Below are 22,706 nucleotides of genomic sequence, written 5' to 3'. Positions count from 1 at the left end.
AAAAAGATGTCGATGATTTTCATTCAAAATTTTACAACTGTTTTTGCAGTTGTCAGGACGCCTACGTCACACAGGCAAGTTGTGGGATTTTGACAATCAATACATGAAGTCAACTGTCCTGTCATTTGTAAACGCAGGGTTAAAAAAATAGCGCCGAATAACACCCTCATCTCCTGTTTTCTGCAATACAATTTTGGCCTAGTAGAAACTAGCAGCATGTTCTTTGGCATCTAAATACGATAGCTGATACGTTGTTTTTGACATTTCTGCTGGAGTTTTTACAATTTCCGTCATTTTTCCGTTTCCGTATTTCTTAAGAAATTTGTATGGGGAAGCAATTTTTGACAATTCGGTCTTTTTTAACATTATACCAAGTTTACACTTGCGCTCCAAAATCCACTGGATTTCACGAAATCCTGAAATACACCCCGGTGTTTACACTTATTTTTTGTTAATTTCAAACATATTAAAATAATCAAGGTAGATGCATATGCGCAGCTGATCGAACATGAACTTCCAAACAATTTCTTGTAAATTGAATTAGACATCAAAAATATACAACAATATAGAACTTTACTGCTTTATTTCGAAAATTATCGTAAAATTATCTATATATCGTATTAATTTTGTATAGTACTAACAAATGAAAAAATAATTTTATCGTTGAGACATCTTAATAATAAATTTTAATAGATAAAATTTGTGTTCAGAACTTGCAATATATTACTACTTGCAGCAGTTTTCCCGTTTAGTGCTCAAAATGCGTTCCCGTACTCCGAAATCTAGCAAGACTTGCACTTCTCTTTAAACAAAAATAGGGCCGAATAACACCCTCTTCTCCTGTTTTCTGCCATACAATTTTGGCCTAGTAGACACTTGCAGCATGTTCATTGGCATTTAATACGATAACTGATAGGTTAATTTTTATATTTCTGCTGGAGTTTTTGCAATTTCCACCATTTTTCCGTTCTCGTAATTTTTAAGAAATTTGTATTGGGAAGCAATTTTTGACAATTCGCACTTTTTTCTAACATTACCATTAAAAAAGTAAGGGAACACAATGAAAAATAGCATTGTAAAAAAATAATTTAATATTTTTCCTCATTGTTTACAAATGTTTATACTAAAATTTTTTGTTGCAGCAATTGACCATCTACCTTGTTTATTCTGACACGTGAAAAGTGTTGCAACTTTTGGTACTTTTTTAGGCAAAAACAGGGTTGTATATTATGTGTACTGTGATTTCGATGTTGATTTCGCTGAAATCACGAAATGAGATGATTTCATTTTTGTATGCAAAATCACGATAAATTTTGCTTGATTCCGCGCGAAATCACGAAACGCCTTCGAAATCACGAAATGACGCCGAATGTAAACCAAACATTACCATCAAAAAAAGTACGGGGACACAATGAAAAATATGGCCTGTTCCCGTACTTTATAAAGTGGTAAAAGTCGTAAACGATTTTCATATAAATTTTGTGTACGGGAACGCAAAATGTGTAAAAGTGGTAAAAATTGTAAAAACTTTTTAGTTTTGGAACAGAGCTATAGCATTGTAACAAAGTAATTTAATATTTTTTTACATTTGGTCTGTTCCTTTACTTTTAAAAATGGTAACAGTGGCAGAAAATGGTAAAAGTGGCAAACTGCTATCATATAAATTGTATGCTATTAAAAGTAAGGGAACACTTTACAGGTTAAAAATGGTAAGAAATGGTAACCTCAGGTAAGTAAAGGAACACAGCTATTGTTTACAAATGTTGATAATAAAATTTGTTGTTGCAGCAATTGACCATCTACCTTGTTTATTGTGATACGTGAAAAGCATGGTAGAATAAGAAAAGGTAGCAGCAATACACAGCTGACTGAACTGGGTTGTAACGTTAGTGCCAAATTTCATATGACATTTTATACATTTATTTCTATTTCGATGTACATTAGGGACATATATTTTTTGAGAAAAAAATATATCATTCGGAAAAAACCATTTCCCAGAAAGACTTCTTCATATCAATGATATGTAACCTCCTCCAAATTCGAACGATAAGCCGCGCAGTAAATCCCCGCTTGTAGAGGCGATACAACGTTTGTTAATATGTGAGGTATTTTATTAAAATTTAAAAAAATAAAGCCCTAATAAACATGTGCTTCTTTGATTTCTAAAACAAAACATTGAAACAGCTTCTCCCTTTTCTATGATTTTTCAGCGACCCCAAACTTTTCTGCAAGAATTCTACTTTCTGCGAGAATTTATGCATTTAGTGGAATGATGTGGAAACATACAAATTGAAAATGTAACGAATTTTCATTCATGTTTTCCAAAATATTCAACCAAATGTGAAAAATTATTAGTTTTTTAAATTCCAATAATTTATAGACATTTCCTTGTTTTGTTTACAAATACAACTGGCAGTAACGTTACAAACAAAAACAAATTCCTTTGTGGTTGTTGTTCGAGTTGCATTTGTTGTAGTATTAACTTTACCTTGTATTTGTTCTACCATGCGTGAAAAGTGTTGCAACTTTTGGTACTTTTTTAGGAAAAATCAGCTGAAATCACGAAATGAGATGATTTCATTTTTGTATGCGAAATCATGACAAATTTTGCTTGATTCCGCGCGAAATCACGAAATGACGCCGAATGTAAACCAAGCACAAGACATGTTGCATGAAATCAAATAAATAATTGGTCTGTTCCTTTACTTTTAAAAATGGTAACAGTGGCAAAAAATGGTAAAAGTGGTGAACTGGTCTCATATAAATTGTATGCTTTTTAAAGTAAAGGAACACTTTGCAGGTTAAAAATGTTAAGAAATGGTAACCTCAGGCACGTAAAGGAACAGAGCTAATTATAACAAGATACGGCATTTTACGGCTATCATTCATCAGTGAATGGCTTTTGAATATAATAGCTCCGTTCCTTTACATGCAAGAATCATCAAGTTTTACCACTTTTTATTCGAAAAGCGTTCCTTTACAGCTGTTTACAACTTTTACTACTCTTGCCGGTTTTACCATTTTCTAAAGTAAAGGAACAGACCAAATATAATGTAATTTTACGACATGGTAAAATAACATTTTGTTCTTTTATACCCCGGTTACACTTAACCGGATTAACCCAGTGGGTTTGGGTTTCAAATGTCAATTCCATAGCGCAAACGTCAAATAAATCCTCAGGAAGTGGGCAAACCCGGCAAAAAACTCTAATGTAACCGTACTATTATACGTTTTGTACGTAGGATCTTCTGGAATAGATCCTTGAATTCATACATTTCACTTCTGATAATATAACCACAGACTAATAAAAGTATCCCAGCAAAAAACGTTGGAAGTTGTGCATGTGGAGTTATGATATTACTACATCCTTCGATGCAGTCCACACGGAGTTATGCAAAATGCACTCCGTTGGATACATTTTATAAGCAGTTGCTTAAGTGATCCCTACAAAACAGTTGGTTGATCCCTACACGCCGCTGCCGACATCATTTCTTCAAAAGAGAAACAAGAGTGTATATATTTCGAAGAATTTGTTATACAATAAAAATACAAACTTAAGTTGCGAACATTCTTGCGGTAATTCACGAGACGGAAATTTTTAGTGGAGTGGAGTTGGAGTCCATTTCGAAAGCTGAACCAGTGATGGGAAGGCAACATAAAAACACTTTAGAATGATGAAGCAAAATCAGATGCGCTTGGATTAAATGGATAACGGAGGAAGTAACCACAATTTCGATTGAATTTAATGGAAACCTTTTTTACTTTGTGTTTATATAATAAAGTTCTTTGTAGTCTTGATTTACACTAATAATAAATGCATTTCATTTATTCTGGGATATTTCGCAATTACTTGCATTTTTGTTGCATCTTTAGACTGATTAAAAAAAAAAAAAAAAACACAATCCGAAGAATACCTTTAAATTCAATCCAAAGCACTGCATTAAGAGCCGCGATTTGGATCGAAAACGGAGTGCATACTAGCTGTGTGCTGTGGAAGCAAAATGGACTGCATATTCAACGGCACTTGTACTGATTAAACTGCATCCACGGATGCAAACTTTTTGCGTCAAAAATTGCTTTACAAATTTGTTCCCAGCAAAAAGTTTGCATCCCCGGATGCAGTTGAATCACTACAAGTGTACGGTACATTTGCCGTTGGAGTACATCTTTTCCTATGAATTCACTTATGAATTTTACAAGAGAGCGCGTAGCTAGGATGCACTCCATTTTCGATCCAAATCACAGCTTTTGATGTAGTGTTTTGGATTGAATTTAAAGCTCTGTTCCAGAACTAAAAAGTTTTTACAATTTTTACGACTTTTACACATTTTACCCGAAAACCCGTTCCCGTACACAAACAAGTTGTAAAATGTTCACTTCTCTTTAAACAAAAATGGCGCTCTCTTTAAAAACTTTTTACTCGACAAATTTGAGCGTGTAAAAATAGTATCATGGATGCCGGCGTCTGATTGGCTGGTACGCCGACTTTGACATTTGTTCCAGCTTTTTTGACGTTTTTTCCATTTTTGCGTTCCCGAACTTTATGAAATAACTTTTGTTTGACAACAAATTTTCTCTCTCCTTTTCTTTTACGAGTTTTACTATTAAAAAGTACGGGGACAAAGCTTAAATGAACTCTTCGGATTGCATTTTTAATCAGTCCAAAGATGCAATTATCCCAAAATAAATAAAATGCATTTATTATTTGTGTAAAACAAGAACACAAAGAACTTTATTAAACACAAATTAAAAAAAAAAGTTTCCTTTAAATTCAATCACATTTGAGCTTACTTCCTCCGTTCTTGATTTAATCCAAGCGCATCTGATTTTCTTTCATCATCCTACAGTTGTTTTATGTTGCCTTCGCATCACTAGCTCAGCTTTCGACATGGACTCCAACTCCACTCCATTAAAAATTTCCGTCTCGTGAATTACCGCAATAATGTTCGCAACATAAGTTGTTATTTCTTTATTTTTATTTATTTCTGTAATTTATTACAAATTCTTCGAATTGTATACACTCTCGTTTATCTTTTGAAGAAATGTGTAGATCAACCAACTGTTTTTTTCTGTAGGGATCTCTACAGCAACTGCTTATAAAATGTGTCGAACGGAGCGCATTTTTCATAACCCTGTTGGAGTACATCGAAAGATGTTGTGAATTCATAACTCCAATTGCACAACTTCCAAAATTTTTTGCTGGGATCCGTTGAGTGGTGCGTTACAACAACCACATGAAAACCTCAAGAACAAACTTGGCTTCGCATACACATTTCTCATGTGGCTGTTGTTTTCAACGCGCAACGCGTCGCACAATGTATCGTATGTGCCGCCGCCTTTAAGCGGTAATCGGTTGCTTGCCAGTGTGGCCGTTTATTTTTGTCAGTCATCAAGCAACCACAAAATATTTTGATGTTGTTGGACAGTTTGACACATATCGATATTTCCGAAAAATCTACAGTCGAAACCGATCGTGTGTACTCCGCTTTAGTATTTGGCCTGTTCCCGTACTTTATAAAGTGGTAAAAGTTGTAAAAGTCCAAAATATTTTCATATAAATTTTGTGTACGGGAACGCAAAATGTGTAAAAGTGGTAAAAATTGTAAAAACTTTTTAGTTCTGGAACAGAGCTATTAACCGGTTAATTTATGATAATTTTCAACATAAAGCATTAATGTTCTATACTTCGTATATTTTAAATGAAAAATTCCATTTACAACAACTTATTTTTTTCATTCATGTTCGATCAGTGCATATGCATTTGCCTTGTTTATTGAGATATGTTTGAAATCAACAAAAATAAGTGTAAACAACGGGGTGTATTTCAGAATTTCGCGAAATCCAGTGAATTTCGGAGCATGAGTGTAAACCAGTTATTACACCCATGAAATTTTTCAATGAAATTCATTCTAGTGTGGACCGGGACTAATGCAATAAAAAAGGTGAAACAGAAACTACAACAGCAATACTATTTTGATTGATAGTTCTTCAAGTTGTCAAAATTTTTGTATAAATTTGAATACGAATAATTCACGATAAAGATGAATTTGATAAATTGGGTGTTCCATTTTGTATATATCCACCTTTCTTTCCAAAAGGGTCTATAGAAGTCCCCTTTTTCAAAAAGGGGTATAGAAGTCCCCCTTCTTTCCAAAAGGGTCTATAGAAGCCCCGTTTTTTCAAAAGAGTCTTTACAAAGGTCTCTAGAAGCACGCCTTCTTTTAGAATGGCGCTATGGAAGCACCCTTTCTTTCTGAAATGTGCTACAGAAGCACGCTTTCTTTCAGAAAGTTGCTATGGAAGCACCCTTTCTTTCAGAAAGGTGCTAAAGAAGCACCCTTTCTTTCAGAAAGGTGCTAAAGAAGCACCCTTTCTTTCAGAAAGGTGCTAAAGAAGCACCCTTTCTTTCAGAAAGGTGCTAAAGAAGCACCCTTTCTTTCAGAAAGGTGCTAAAGAAGCACCCGTTCTTTCAGAAAGGTGCTAAAGAAGCACCCGTTCTTTCAGAAAGGTGCTAAAGAAGCACCCTTTCTTTCAGAAAGGTGCTAAAGAAGCACCCTTTCTTTCAGAAAGGTGCTAAAGAAGCACCCTTTCTTTCAGAAAGGTGCTAAAGAAGCACCCTTTCTTTCAGAAAGGTGCTAAAGAAGCACCCTTTCTTTCAGAAAGGTGCTAAAGAAGCACCCTTTCTTTCAGAAAGGTGCTAAAGAAGCACCCTTTCTTTCAGAAATGTGCTAAAGAAGCACCCTTTCTTTCAGAAAGGTGCTAAAGAAGCACCCTTTCTTTCAGAAAGGTGCTAAAGAAGCACACATTCTTTCAGAAAGGTGCTAAAGAAGCACCCTTTCTTTCAGAAAGGTGCTAAAGAAGCACCCTTTCTTTCAGAAAGGTGCTAAAGAAGCACCCTTTCTTTCAGAAAGGTGCTAAAGAAGCACCCTTTCTTTCAGAAAGGTGCTAAAGAAGCACCCTTTCTTTCAGAAAGGTGCTAAAGAAGCACCCTTTCTTTCAGAAAGGTGCTAAAGAAGCACCCTTTCTTTCAGAAAGGTGCTAAAGAAGCACCCTTTCTTTCAGAAAGGTGCTAAAGAAGCACCCTTTCTTTCAGAAAGGTGCTAAAGAAGCACCCTTTCTTTCAGAAAGGTGCTAAAGAAGCACCCTTTCTTTCAGAAAGGTGCTAAAGAAGCACCCTTTCTTTCAGAAAGGTGCTAAAGAAGCACCCTTTCTTTCAGAAAGGTGCTAAAGAAGCACCCTTTCTTTCAGAAAGGTGCTAAAGAAGCACCCTTTCTTTCAGAAAGGTGCTAAAGAAGCACCCTTTCTTTCAGAAAGGTGCTAAAGAAGCACCCTTTCTTTCAGAAAGGTGCTAAAGAAGCACCCTTTCTTTCAGAAAGGTGCTAAAGAAGCACCCTTTCTTTCAGAAAGGTGCTAAAGAAGCACCCTTTCTTTCAGAAAGGTGCTAAAGAAGCACCCTTTCTTTCAGAAAGGTGCTAAAGAAGCACCCTTTCTTTCAGAAAGGTGCTAAAGAAGCACCCTTTCTTTCAGAAAGGTGCTAAAGAAGCACCCTTTCTTTCAGAAAGGTGCTAAAGAAGCACCCTTTCTTTCAGAAAGGTGCTAAAGAAGCACCCTTTCTTTCAGAAAGGTGCTAAAGAAGCACCCTTTCTTTCAGAAAGGTGCTAAAGAAGCACCCTTTCTTTCAGAAAGGTGCTAAAGAAGCACCCTTTCTTTCAGAAAGGTGCTAAAGAAGCACCCATTCTTTCAGAAAGGTGCTAAAGAAGCACCCTTTCTTTCAGAAAGGTGCTAAAGAAGCACCCTTTCTTTCAGAAAGGTGCTAAAGAAGCACCCTTTCTTTTAGAAAGGTGCTAAAGAAGCACGCTTTCTTTCAGAAAGGTGCTATGGAAGCCCCTTTCTTTCAGAAAGGTGCTATGGAAGCCCCTTTCTTTCAGAAAAGTGCTATAGAAGCACCCTTTATTTCAGAAAGTGCTATAGAAGCACCCGTTCTTTCAGAAATGTGCTAAAGAAGCACCCTTTCTTTCAGGAATGTGCTAAAGAAGCACCTTTTCTTTCAGAAAGGTTCTAAAAAAGCATCCTTTCTTTTAGAAAGGATCTTAAGAAGCACCCTTTCTTCAGAAAGGTTCTAAAGAAGCACAGTTTCCTTAAGAAAGGTACTAAGCCAGCACCTTTCTTTCAGAAAATTGCTATAGAAGCATAGTTCAGTGCGTGGACCAAGTTCTACCCCATAGGAGAGTAACTTTATTAAAGAAATACACATACGAAATCCAATACCAAGAAAAACATTTTTATTTAATATATACAAAAAAGTTCAACAAAGTGCTTTAATAATAAAAACCACGACGATATTCCCTAAAGATTAAAAGTTGTCAAATGCCTACAGCATCCCCGCGGCATTTCCATTTACTGCAGCTGCGGCGGCTGCAGCGGCAAGTGTTGTCTGATTTAGATTATTACGACTCAGTATCTGACGCATTGTTTGTAACTCATCACGCATAGCTAAAACCTGGGCCCGTAGCAGGGAATTTTCCTGCTCCAGGAATGCTGCACGAAAAGCAATACGATCTTCACGAATTTTCCGCGCATCTCGTGACTTTTTTGCCGCTTCATTATTACGCTTACGACGTTCATAGTATTTATCGTCTTTTTGTTCTTCGGGTATGGGGCGTTTTTCACCTCGAGGTCTGCGGTGTAGAAACGAGGGGAAAATACCACCACCAACACGATTCAATTCCATTAGGGGGAAATCTACGGGACTGAGATTACGTGCCGCCGGCGTTAAATATTCAAAGGCGGGTAATGCGGGTTGTAATGAAGCAGCGGATGAGGATCCTGGTAGTGGCAAAATATTGACATTTGGTAGTGAAAGAGCACCGGGAATTGTGGATGGTTGCAGCAGATTGTTGTTGTCCTTGTGACACTCTTGTCCTTTGGAAATGTTTAGTGATTTTTCTGAACTTGTATCATTTTGTGTCAAACATGTGGCAAGGGAGTTTTCCAATTCGACCGGTATGTGTTCCAATGTCGAGTTATCGATAACATCCAATATCGGTGAAGTTGGTGGTGTCCTTGCTGTCTCATAGTTGTGATGTAAAATTGTATCCAATTGAGGATTGAGTGGTGGCCCGTCTTTCAGTAGATTGTAGTAGGGGGAGGGTTCTGCAACGAGAGGAATAAGAAAATTTGAAAAAAATGAGAACAGTATGAGCTATACAAAAGAGAATAGAAATCATAGTTCGCATTGCGAAAGGTAGATTCTGTTGGTTGAGAGTAGAAAATGTAGGGGTACAAATTTGATGAGAAATTTTTGGTTCAATCCGAAAGAGAGACAGAGAGGAAAATGTTGGAACTGCGAGTCACACCTCGCCATCATCAAGCGATCGAAAGCAAACATCTCCTACAGATGAGGGTGCCTTGTTGGTCAAAGATACAGCTACAAGCGGAGGAAACAGGAAAGCTTAAGCGGAGTACACAGGATCAGTTTTGACTGTCGATTTTTCGCAATTATCGATTGCTGTCAAACAGTCCAGCAACCACAAAATATTTTGTGGTTGCCTGATGACTGACAAAAGTGAGCGGCCACACTGACAAGCAACCGATTATTTGAGCAAAACTGACAGTCAAAACTGATCGTGTGTACCCCGCATTATGGTGATATTAAATTTGAAGCGGCGAAGAGGATAAGATCTCCTGGAGAACATGGCAAACGACAAATTGCTGGATCAATAAAATAATCAACAGCTAGCTCAAAGGTGACCTCCAAGGTATCAATTGGGCCCATACACGAACGTTGCAGCTCTCGGTAAGGTAGTCCACAAAAACTTCTGGAACTACTGAAGACTCCGAAAAGAAATCTCGTACATTCCAGAAGAGAAAGTTGCACGTGAGGACAGGGCGCAGTCGCCATCTTTAAACGCCAAGGTAGCCCAAAAAGCATTACAGGGACGAGCTTCGTTATGCGGTGCCGCCGGTAGGGGTTCTGGTAGACTACATAAATATCACTAGGAAACCATCGAGACAATTGTAAACGGCGAATTGCTGGATCAACAAAAATAATCGGCAGTGAGCTCTAAAGAGGACGTCCAATGACCAATTGGGCCCACACGCGAAACCTGCAGCTCTCGTGGTGGTTGTCAGCAGCATATCAACTAATTGGGAAGGAGGACAATTGAAGCTGGTTGGAAAGGACGAACGTGACGCTTGCATGAGGTCTTTGGAAAACAACATTAAGGCCTCGACACATAAGAAGCATGGCATTCTTGCTTAAGTCATATCTGGTAAATGACTAAAGACCAAGTTCTACCTAAAGGCCTGCGTACATAAGCTGCCTTGACTGCTTACCTTGCTTACTTCTGATAAAAGAATAAAAAAGAAAAGGGCAACCCAGTTCGAAATTTCCTCGGCCTTCTTTATTCTTTTATTTTCATTATGTCAAAAATGAAGCAAGAAAGCAAGGCAATCAGGCAGAGCAGCTTATGTACGCAGGCCTTAATAACCAGGAAGAAAGGAAATTCAAAAATATTGTTACAATTTTTAAGTTAAATTGACATTTTTGTATAAATACATTTGCATGTATACACATACATAAGCATTGCGTGTCAAATACAATTCGACAATGAACGTACTTCAAAATATATATTTTGAAAAAAATTTTAGACGTGAAATTGCACACAAATCCTGCAGCTTTTGGGGAGGTAGTCAGCAGTATAGCAACTTTTTGGAAGGTGCAAAAGCCTGGGTACATAAGCTGCCTCGCCTGGTTGCCTTGCTTTCCTGCTTCATTTCTGAAAAATAAAAGAATAAAGAAGGCCGAGCAAATTTCGAATTGGGTTACCCTTTACTTTTTATTCTTTTATCAGAAGCAAGCAAGGCATTCAGGCGAGGCAGCTTATGTACCCAGGCCTTTATATTGATGTTGGTGATAAAGGACGAAATCCACCACCTGACCAACCTGCAGCTTTCGCTTTGGTTATTTTGGCTGCTGTCCTCTTGGCTGGCCCCGCTCTGGGTGAAATCTATTAGCCCGTTGGACTTGCATTGCTCAACATGAATCTTCGTATAATACTAAGGCTGTTGGCTCCTTGAACTCTAATGGCTCTCGCGACTATGGTATTTTCCAAATCAACAACTACTACTGGTGCTCCCCACCTTCTGGTGCCTTCTCCTACAACGAATGCAAAATCAACCCAGCAAAATAAATTGGAAGTAGTGCAATGTAGACTAGTTCTTTCACGGCATGTTTTTATGCAGTTCAAACGGAGTCGTGAAAAAGGCACTCCATTCCTCACATTTTAACCGCATTTGGATGCAATCCAAAGAATCACATCCATCTGTCACATTTTAACAACATCCGGAGGCAGTTCAACGGAGTCGTGAAAAAGGCACTCCAATTCCTCACAATTTAACAGCATCCGGATGCAGTGCAAACGGAGTCGTGAAATAGGCACTCCGTTCACTACATTTTATTAGCAGTTGTTAGAGATCCCTACATGTACATAAATCAGTTTGTACATCTCTACAGGCAGCGGAATACATTTTCAAAAAGAGATAATCGTGTTAACATTTCCAAACATTTGTTAATACAAACTAAATAATATTTAGTTTGTGAACATTTTTCCGGTAACTCACGAGAAGAAAATTTTCCAATGGAGTGCTGTTGGAGTACATGTCGAAATCTTAACTGGTGATGGGAAGACAATATCAAACCCATTTAGCAGATGAAGCAAAAGCACTTAAGCTTGGATTAAATGAAGAGCGGAGGAAACACACATGTTTGCGATTGAATTCAATAGAGAATTTTCATAATTTGTGTTAATTTAATAAATTTATTAATATTTTTGTTTTACACAAGCTGTCAGTGCGTTTTGTAAACATTTTTCTCTGCAAAGAGGAAAGTGATGAAGTTAAGCCAATGGGGGAAACTCCAGACTTAAACAACAAATAATAAATGTATTTTATTTTGTTATTCAAAACATGTGCTCTGGACTGCCTCCTATTCTACCCCAAAGGGTCTGTTAAAATGCAATGCCAAAGGGTCAGTTAAAATGCAGTGCCAAAGGTTCAGTTAAAATGCAATGCCAAAGGGTCAGTTAAACAATGGAGTGCCTCTTTCCGGGGTCACTCCCTTGTAAAAATCATGAGTGAAAATGCATAATTTGATGCACTTCCAAATCACTTGTACATATCATTTAACTGCCTCTTTGGAGGCAAACTTTTCGCTGGGAAGTGTGAAGATTTCTTGGTTGATAGCATTGAACCTGCCGTCAAGTGCGCCCAATTGGTCTTGAAACAACAAGGCTGGACTGCCTGGTCCACCTGGAAATACTGTGATGGTACTTTGCCCAGCACTGATGATTGCTTCTAAAGTGAAATGAATTTGAATATATACAAATAAATGAATATGATATGAATATACAGTGGAATGGGTTTTATTTTGATGTGATTTTTTCTCGAGCCGACTCTCTTGTCATATCATCGCATAGGATATTAACACTACTAGCATATACACATAGCCCAGAAAGTCTGTGTTCACCTTACTACTTTTCAAAAATGATGCTAAAACTTTAATAAATAGGTAAATGAGATCAGTTTTTATTTCATAGATATGTTATTGGCACTCTTTACTACCAGAATAAAAAGAAAAATTCCAGAAAATATATTATTATTACGAAGATATATTATTATTACGAAGATAACGGTAAAAAAGTGTTACAACTGCTAAATTAGAACCCCAAAAAGTCTGCGTTCACTTTGTATGTTGCAATAATACCGTTAGTTTTTTTTTAAGTTTTCTCCCATTTTTAAGCAATATTGTCACAACTGGTCATTCTGTGAGGTCGCTTGCACACCTAACTTAAAAAAGTAAGTTATTTCAAGAATGGAAAACAGGGGCAAAGAAATTGGCATCGATAGGAAGGAAAATTCTAGGTAAATTATGGAAAAAGCTATCGACATAGAGTGATAATTAACTATAAACAGACCGACATTTTTACGTCAAAACCCAGATCTGGGCATATATAGGAGCCAAAACCTTACAATCTCAGCAGTATGCTTTGAAACGTTATGTTGTTGCAACCAAAATTTCGTAGCTAATCCAAGTTCTTCTGCATTTTGGTTCAAATTGCGCTTCATGATGTTTAGATAACCATACTTGTCCATTGTCGATTCAATAAATACAAGTTGGCCCACTCCAGAAGCTGCTACATATCCCCAAACCAAAACAGCACCCTCGCCATTTTTTACAGTGTAAAACAAGATTTTGTTTTTCAAGCGCTGTTTCTCCAAACAGTTTGAAGTCCTTTCATTGCAAACATATAGAACATGCTTTCGTCCGAAAATATGACTTGATTCCGTAATACTGGAGGCTTGTTTATGTTTATATTAGCAAATTCAATATGCTTCTGCCTGTTCACTAGTGATATGTACGGCTTTCGCCGTGCGAATATACCCTGATATCCAGCTTTATGCAGTATTTTTCTGGCGGTTTGTGCACAAATACTTTTTTTGGATGCCATTTTCACATTTTCAACAATTTTCGAAGTAATTATCGGACTGTTTGTTTTAACTATATTAGTTATGTTACGCTCCTTCCGTTCTCATAATATTTTTGACCGTCCAAAACAGAGCTTTGACCGTCCAGATCTGGGCTTTGACTTCAAAATTCCGATTTGTTTATACATAGTTAATTATCACTCTATGTATAGACTAATATGTTCTGCCTACAGTTTCGCCAATACTTCGATAGCTTTTTCCATTATTTACCTAGAATTTTCCTTTTATCGATTCCAATTTCTTTGACCTTGTTTTCCATTCTTGAAATACTTTACTTTTTTAAGTTAAGTGTGCAAACGACCTCACAGAATGACCAGTTGTGACAATATTGATTAAAAATTGGAGAAAACTGCAAAAAAAAATCAAAAAAACTAACGGTATTTTTGCAGCATACAAAGTGAACGCAGACTTTTTGGGGCTCTAATTTAGCAGTTGTAACACTTGTTTACCGTTATGCCAAGTTTACACTTGTGCTCCAAAATCCACTGGATTTCACGAAATCCTGAAATACACCCCGGTGTTTACACTAATATTTTTGTTGATTTCAAACATATTGCAATAATCAAGGTAGATGCATATGTACAGCTGATGAAACATGAATTTTCAAAGAAAGTTGTTGTAAATTGAATTAGTCATCAAAAATATACGACAATATAGAACTTTACAACTTGATTTCGAAAATTATTGTAAAATTACCTATATACCGTATTAATTGTGTATAGTACTAACAAATGAAAAAATATTTTATCGTTGAGACATCATAATAATAAATTTAAATAGATAAAATTGTACTACTTGCAGTAGTTTTCCCGTTTAGTGCTAAAAATGCGTTCCCGTACTCCGAAATCTAGCAAGACTTGCACTTCTCTTTAAAAAACTAGCGACGAATAACACCATCTTCTCCTGTTTTCTGCCATACAATTTTGGCCTAGTAGAAACTAGCAGCATATTTATTCGCATCTAAATACGATAGCTTATCAGGCATGTCACAGAAACCAATTCCGATCGAAAGTGGAATTGATTTCGTATTTAGCTTCTTCAGAAACCGAAAAACGAAAAATTCTTTCGGAATGAAACCACTTTAGGTTTATCAAGTGGAATTGTATTTTTTTGGTAACATGTCACTTTAAAACACTCCAAAAGCACTTAAAAATAATAAAAATATTGTTTTATTAACAAAATCACATTTAATTTCATATTTTTTTTATCATTTTATTGAAAAGATTCGCAAATTTCCATTATTTCTCAATCAACAATACCAATTATTAACAAAGTGTTGCCACATAATTTTTTTTTCGTGAAAATCACGTTTTTCTTCGAACAAAGATTTATCGTTTCTAAAAACTAAACAATCTGGCTTTACGAAAGATAACTTAAAACAAACATAAAAGAACAAAAATAGAACGAACTCAAACACGGTATTTTTTAAAAGTTATGTTAATTTTTTGCGCCTCAATTACAATAAAACTGAAATCCAATAAAAATTAACATTATTTTCGCACAAAAAAAGCTTTCTTTAAACACAATACCCACTTCTACAGTGTTTTCTAATCATATTGTTACGAATGTAACTGATAGGTTTAAGTTAGTTTAGTTTAATTTCCGTTAATTTAAAAATTTGAATTGTAACGTAAAGTTTTATTACGCAGTTACTTTATTTAAGCAACAACAATTATCATGTAGAATTATCTTCATTATTCTAGATGTTCTTTACCTTTCATTAAGGTGCTTTTGTTTTGTTTTGCCACAATCATGTAATTATTGTTTAGTTTGTTACTTCTTTATTGCACTTGTTTGTTGTTGTAGTTACGTCATTACTGTGCTTGTCGTCCAATTGTATTCCCCCATGTATGTATGTGAGTATGGTTGTTCGCTTAGTGCGAATGTGCGTCTGTGTGTTCGCTGCACAGATTCGAGATGTTGCCATATGTGTTCTGGAGGACTCTAGAACAGGGAGACTTTGGGGTATAAATACCGGGGAAATGGCAATGACGGAGTAGTTGTGTTTTAAGCGTTGAACTGAACAGATCGGTTAAAGAATAGCTGCGTGCTAACTAGAGACTTGCTGTGTGCTTAGTAATTGAAGTCGGTTCCGAATAAGTGTAATAAAGTAAATAAAGCATTGTAGAAACGTAACCTAAAACGAACCCTGTTTTATTTGGTACAAATCGTATCGGGGAATAAAACAACGTCTACACGGACATTAGTTAAATCTAATTCCGTAACAATATGTTTTTGTTTTGTTTCTTTTGTTTCCTTTAATGTTGCCATATTTATACTAAAAAATAAGATTTTCGGAATTCACCAAATCGATCGGATTCTGGAGAAGCTAAAACAAAAACGATCGAAATGAAATTACGGAATTGAAACCATTCCGATCGGAATCTGTGACATGCCTGTATATGTTGATTTTGACATTTCTGCTGGAGTTTTTGCAATTTCCGTTATTTTTCTGTTCTCGTATTTTTTAAGAAATTTGTATGGGGAAACAATTTTTGACAATTCGCTCTTTTTTCTAACATTGTCATTAAAAAAGTACGGGAACACAATGAAAATAGCATTGTAACGAAGTAATTTAATATTTTTTTTCACATTGTTTACAAATTTTGATACTAAATTTTTTTGTGGCAGCAATTGGCCATCTACCTTGTTTATTGTGATACGTGAAAAGTGTTGCAACTTTTGGTACTTTTTTAGGCAAAAACAGGGTTGTATATCATGTGTACTGTGATTTCGATGATGATTTCGCTGAAATCACGAAATGAGATGATTTCATTTTTGTATGCAAAATCATGATAAATTTTGCTTGATTCCGCGCAAAATCACGAAACGCCTTCGAAATCACGAAACGACGCCGACTGTAAACCAAACATTACCGTTATCTTCGTAATAATAATGCAATATTTTCTGGAATTTTTCTTTTTATTCTGGTAGTAAAGAGTGCCAATAACATATTTATGAAATAAAAACTGATCTCATTTACCTATTTATTAAATTTTTAGCATCGTTTTTGAAAAGTAGTAAGGTGAACGCAGACTTTCTGGGCTATGTGTACATATACGATTTGATACGATCAAAAATAGCAAATTTCATATTTTTATTGAACGTCGAATATGCGTGAAAGATGTCAAGTTACTTCATCCTATCCGATATTCAAAGATTTGGATTTTGCCTACTGTCGCATAATTTTCATGATATTCAAGGGAAACTAGACGAATTAGACGCATTGGCAGCGAAAGCAGAAAAGACTATAGCGATGTGAATTAGCAACAGCACAGATGCACCGTTCAAAACCTGCAACAAATATATAAAATACGTTGAAAGCTTCTGTTATTTGGGCTGTATAATATGTGTGTTCGTTTACTCAAAATTTGTACAAATTGTTACTGGATGTTGTTCGTCAGTAAAGAATGGAATAGAAGACAATTGGTCTGTTCCTATACTTCTGAAAATGGTAAAACCGGCAAAAGTAGCAAAAGTTGTAAACTGCTCCCATATGAATTGTATGGTGTCTGAAGTAAAGGAACGCTTTCCGAGAAAAAGTGTTAAAACTTGAAGTTACTCTTGTGCCAGACACTGAAAATAACACATGAAAATATTTTAGCTTTTAGGAGAGAGCGGAGGTGAAGGAGCTCCCTTTCTCCCTTCTTACCCATAAGCTCAAAACATTTTCATGAACGTAAAGGAATAGAGCTAATGCCTGTAACAGACTAAAGAAGGCAAGATCTGCATGAGGACGCCTAAAGGCCTCGACACATACGAAGCATGGCATTCTTGCTCAAGTCATATCTGGTAAATGACTAAAGGCCAAGTTCGACCTAATTCAAATGTGATTCTGAAGTCGTTTTATTAGGTCGAACTTGGTCTTTAGTCTTTTATTAGATATGACTTCAGCAAGAATTCCATGCTTCTTATGTGTCGAGGCCTTAAGTCAAAGCTGGCGCTCAACACAAATCTCCAAAAACTCAAAGCTACGAATTTTCAATTCTTGCGTAAAATCTACCCTGATGTATGAAACGTGAATTATGAACAAACCGCATAACACAGCTGGTCCCTGTAATGCCTTTTGACTACTTTGGCGCTCCTCTCTCCACGACCAACTATCTCTTCTGGAAGGTCCATAATTTTTTTCGGAATTTCCATTAGTTCCAGAAGATTCAGTTGTCGTGCTCAACCTCTTCATGTCCGAGCTCATTTAGCCGCCCTCTGTAAAGGGATACTCTGGACAGTATCCTCTGCGTGTGTCTTGACGAGGTTTGCTCGGCACATTTGAAGGTTAGAAGCTTTTTTCTTCTTTAATGGTTTTGCAGTATTCTGTTCTACAGGAGTTGTTATCCTCTTCGCCGCTTTTGAAGGGAGTATTATTGATTTTCTTATACCTAGGCCTTTAAAGGCAAGTTCGGCCTAAAGGCCTGCGTACATAAGCTGCCTTGCCTGCTTACCTTGCTTACTTCTGATAAAAGAATAAAAAATAAAAGGGCAACCCAGTTCGAAATTTCCTCGGCCTTCTTTATTCTTTTATTTTTATTATGTCAAAAATGAAGCAGGAAAGCAAGCCAATCAGGCAGAGCAGCCTATGTAAGCAGGCCTTAATTCAAATGTGATTCAGAAATCTATTTATTAGGTCGAACTTGGTCTTTAGTCTTTTATCAGATATGACTTCAGCAAGAATGTCATGCTTCTTATGTGTCGAGGCCTTAAAGGCCTGCGTACATAAGCTGCCTTGCCTGATTGCCTTGCTTTCCTGCTTCATTTCTGACATAATAAAAATAAAAGAATAAAGGAGGCCGAGCAAATTTCGAACTGGCTTGCCCTTTTCTTTTTTATTCTTTTATCAGAAGCAAGCAAGGTAAGTAGGCGAGGCAGCTTATGTACGCAGGGCTTAAGGCCCCTACAAATAAGAAGTATGGCATTCTTGCTGAAGTCATATCTGATAAAAGACTAAAGACCAAGTTCGACCTATTCAAATGTGATTCTGAAATCTTTTTATTAGGTCGAACTTGGTCTTTAAGCCCTCGGCACATACGGTCCGTTTAGTGACACGTTGAGACACGCGTTGTCCGAAAACAGTTAAATTATGTTTAACTTTAATGCGTCAGCCATATTGTTGTTTTTCAAAAAACTTGGCTTCACTTACACTTTTTTCATGTGGTTGTTGTAGCGCAACGCTGAACGCACCGTATGTGCCGAGCGCTTTAGTCTTTTATCAGATATGAATTCAGGAAGAATGCCATGCTTCTTATGTAACGAGGCCTTAAAGGCCTGGGTACATAAGCTGCCTCGGCTGGTTGCCTTGCTTTCCTACTTCATTTCTGACATAATAAAAATAAAAGAATAAAGAAGGTCGAGCAAATTTCGGACTGGGTTGCCCTTTTCTTCTTTATTCTTTTATCAGAAGCAAGCATGGTAAGCAGATGAGGCAGCTTATGTACCCAGGCCTTTAAGGCCCAAACTCAATGGATGTTTCTTGCTTTCGTCGTTTCGTTTCTGATAAAAGAAAAAAGAACGGCCGAGACAAATTCGAATTAGGTTGCCTTTTTCATCATTCTTTTACTAGAGCACAGCGAAGAAAGCAAACAACTTTACTTAACCCTGCGTTTACAAATGACAGGACAGTTGAGTTCATGTATTGATTGTCAAAAGCCCAAAACTTCCCTTTGTGACGTAGGCGTCCAGACAACTGCAAAAACAGTTGTAAAATTATGAATGAAAATCATCGATTTCTTTTCGTTTTCCGTTCACACATTTTGTTTTTATACATATTCTTTTGTTTTTAGCACATTTGAATTATCATCTCACTTCTTTTTCACAAAAATGTCAAAAATTTGTTAACCCGACTGTCTGTGAAAGAATGATGGACAGCTGGGAGACAAACGGCAAATGTATGTATGTGTTAGTAAATCAGAGTTGTATTTGAAGACAAACTGTCTGGTGTCAAGTCAAGTTTACTTGCGGCAAGTCCCTTTTGTAGGAGAGACACGCAAGGGGAATGGAAATGGAAAAAATTGCTCGTACCGGCAATTTTCAGACAATTCCTTTTTTATATTTTTCGTAATTGACATTATTTGCATTGCTTTGAAAAGAAAACTTGTCGAAAAAGGAACAAGAAAAATTGACGCAAGTAAACTCGCCTAATGTAAATCGGGACTAAAGGCCTCGACACATACGAAACATGGCATTCTTGCCGAAGTCATATCTGATAAAAGACTAAAGACCAAGTTCTACCTGGTTGCCTTGCTTTCCTGCTTCATTTTTGACATAATAAAAATAAAAGAATAAAGAAGGCCGAGCAAATTTCGAACTGGGTTGCCCTTTTCTTTTTTATTCTTTTATCAGAAGTAAGCAAGGTAAGCAGGCAAGGCAGGCCTTTAAGGCCTGCGTACATAAGCTGCCTTGCCTGCTTACCTTGCTTACTTCTGATAAAAGAATAAAAAAGAAAAGGGCAACCCAGTTCGAAATTTCCTCGGCCTTCTTTATTCTTTTATTTTTATTATGTCAAAAATGAAGAAGGAAAGCAAGGCAATCAGGCAGAGCAGCTTATGTACGCAGGCCTTAAAGGTGAAAACACAATGAGAAATTCATGCTTACCCAAGCCTAAATTTATGTAAAAGAATAAAGAAATGAAGGATCGCATTTTAGTTAGGTAGCACCTGGCTTTATTCATTTACATAAAGGTGAGAACACAGGCTTCGTTCCAGAACTAAAAAGTTTTTACACATTTAACACATTTGGCACAATTTTGCCCAAAACGTGTTCCCGTACACCAAAAAAAGTTGCAAAATGTTCACTTCTCTTTGAACAAAAATGGCGCTGAATAGCTTTCTCTTTAGAAACTTTTTACACGACAAACGGTTTTCTCTTTTGACACTTTTACCATTAAAAAGTTACTGGAACAAATCTACAGTCAGCTCTTAAGTTAATTTTACTGCTTACCCTGCGTTTACACATGACAGGACAGTTGAGTACATGTATTGATTGTCAAAAACCCAAAACTTGCCTGTGTGAGGTAGGCGTCCAGACAACTGCAAAAACAGTTGTAAAATTATGAATGAAAATCGACGATTTCTTTTTGTTTTCCGTTCACATAATTTATTTTTGTTTTGTTGCATCCCAGTCCTGTTGTCTTTTTTGTTATTTGAAATAGTTTTGTTTTCATTTGTTCAAAAATGTCCATGTTTACTGTCTACGAAAATTACCAGACAGTGCCAAGGCAACTAGCCAAATGTTTGTATGTATTAGTAAATCAGAGTTGTATTTGCAGACAGTCTGTCTTGTGTAAGCGCTAAGTTAGCTTAAGGCCTAGGTACATAGGCTGCCTTCCCTGCTTACCTTGCTTGCTTCTGATAAAAGAATAAAAAAGAAAAGGGCAACCCAGTTAGCAATTTGCTCGGCCTTCTTTATTCTTTAATTTTTATTATGTCAGAAATGAAATAGGAAAGCAAGGCAACCAAGCGATGCAGCTTATGTACGCAGGCCTTTAAAGCCTCGTCACATAAGAAGCGTAGCATTCTTGCTTAAGTCATATCTGGTAAATGACTAAAGACCAACTTCGACCTAAAGGCCTGCGTACATAAGCTGCCTTGCCTTCATTTTAACATAATAAAAATAAAAGAATAAAGAAGGCCGAGGAAATTTCGAACTTGGTTGCCCTTTTCTTTTTTTATTCTTTTATCAGAAGCAAGCAAGGTAAGCAGGCAAGGCAGCTTATGTAGGCAGGCCTTTATTTCCTCACTAGGCCGCTTATTTCTTGGTATCACATATAGAAGCGTAAAATTCATGGGCGCTATAAACATAATTACTTCAATATATCAAATAAAATTAAATTTTTTAATATGAGTTTTTCGTAATAATTAGTACCGAATATAAAAATTACATCCAAATTCAATTTTTCAGATTGAACAAGTGTTTATATCAAATTGAATGTCGAAACGAAATGTCAAAAATGAAACCAGGCGAAGAATTCAAATATTCAACAATTTTCAACTTTGTGGCCTGAAGCCTCGCTTCGTTGTGTTCTGTCCTATTGAAAACAGTACAATTTACTTTTGCGCTTTGAAGCGAGGCTGAAAGAATAGGCAACATAAATCCATTGTGTTATCGCCTTAAGGCACGATTTTCTTTGAGCACAAAGTGCATATGTCGAACGCTATTCAATCCTCAAAGCGGATATCAGGAATCTCATGTTATAATCACGGAATTTTTTATATTGCACCAGTTCTCCGCAAAATTCTTCTTTCTTTTTACCTGCATTCGGTGGCATCATTAAACGATTTCGGGTTCTCAAAAAGTGAAATGTTGAAAAGGAAAATGGTTCCACCAAATTATTAAAATTTCTCTGATGTAAAGATGATGTATTGCACATTGTGTTGCGGAATTTCTTTCCAAATCACTTCTTTCACTTTGAAATAAAACCGTTATAATTCAAAATTCAATTGATATTCAACGTCAAAAAACCCGCTCCGTTACCGTTACAAATCACGTCTCAATCATAACTGTTAATATTTTGAAAAATTAGGAAACCGAGAAAAATACTTCTGTACGCAGCCAACCATTAGAAATCCTCCACCATTTTGGGATTTGTGGGTGGGTTATAGATTGCGTAGTTGTACAGAGTTTTTGCTGCCACCTCCCTTACAAACGGAGTCAGCCCTGACAGCCAGTCATTCAGTTACCATTTACTTTCTAACTTTGATTCAACCAATCACGCAATGTTGACTGGTAATTACCACGTAAATTGCATGACACTTTACATATGTCCTTTCAAAAACACACACACATACATATATAAACAGATTTATATAAGAGTGTATGTGTGTGTTTTATATCTGTCCTATAAGTTATAGGTAATGTCATAGTGGATTATAAGGACTTCATATAACTGGTTACAACAAAATGTGAAAGGGGACATTATCATTTGTGGCACACAACAACAGGACTTCGACAAACAAAAGGAGACACCCTTACGCTGTTTTTGTTGTTGTTCGGGTTTTGGGGCCACACATGCATTTATGTGTGTGTCTTTTTAATAATTGTAACTTTTTAGGGTTGCTGGCTGTCTGTTGGTTCTGGTCAGAACGTGTGCTGGTCATAAAAGACAAACAGAGCGTAATAATGGTAATAACGATAAAGGCCATGTCGCCGCGGCATGTAAAGGAATTTTT

General features: G+C 36.5%; 2 protein-coding genes across 2 annotated transcripts; one reads left to right on the top strand and one right to left on the bottom strand.

Annotated features, from left to right (window-relative positions):
- Nucleotides 1–8,260: 8,260 nt before the first annotated feature.
- On the bottom strand, nt 8,261–22,243 carry LOC141406827 (uncharacterized). Its single transcript, XM_073992882.1, has 2 exons — nt 21,790–22,243; nt 8,261–9,153 (listed from the first exon to the last, which is right to left on the bottom strand). The coding sequence occupies exons 1-2, from the start codon at nt 21,905–21,907 to the stop codon at nt 8,372–8,374; spliced, it is 900 nt and encodes a 299-aa protein (XP_073848983.1). The 5' UTR covers nt 21,908–22,243; the 3' UTR covers nt 8,261–8,371.
- On the top strand, nt 9,335–12,518 carry LOC141406048 (lysozyme 2-like). Its single transcript, XM_073991060.1, has 3 exons — nt 9,335–9,410; nt 11,017–11,177; nt 12,218–12,518. The coding sequence occupies exons 1-3, from the start codon at nt 9,335–9,337 to the stop codon at nt 12,356–12,358; spliced, it is 378 nt and encodes a 125-aa protein (XP_073847161.1). The 3' UTR covers nt 12,359–12,518.
- Nucleotides 22,244–22,706: the final 463 nt, after the last annotated feature.

The sequence above is a fragment of the Musca autumnalis genome, unplaced genomic scaffold, assembly GCF_047663935.1.
Source record: "Musca autumnalis isolate F117 unplaced genomic scaffold, ASM4766393v1 scaffold_5, whole genome shotgun sequence".
Classification (NCBI taxonomy): domain Eukaryota; kingdom Metazoa; phylum Arthropoda; class Insecta; order Diptera; family Muscidae; genus Musca; species Musca autumnalis.
Note: the sequence above shows the minus strand (reverse complement) of the source record. Positions and strands in the feature narration are given on the sequence as shown.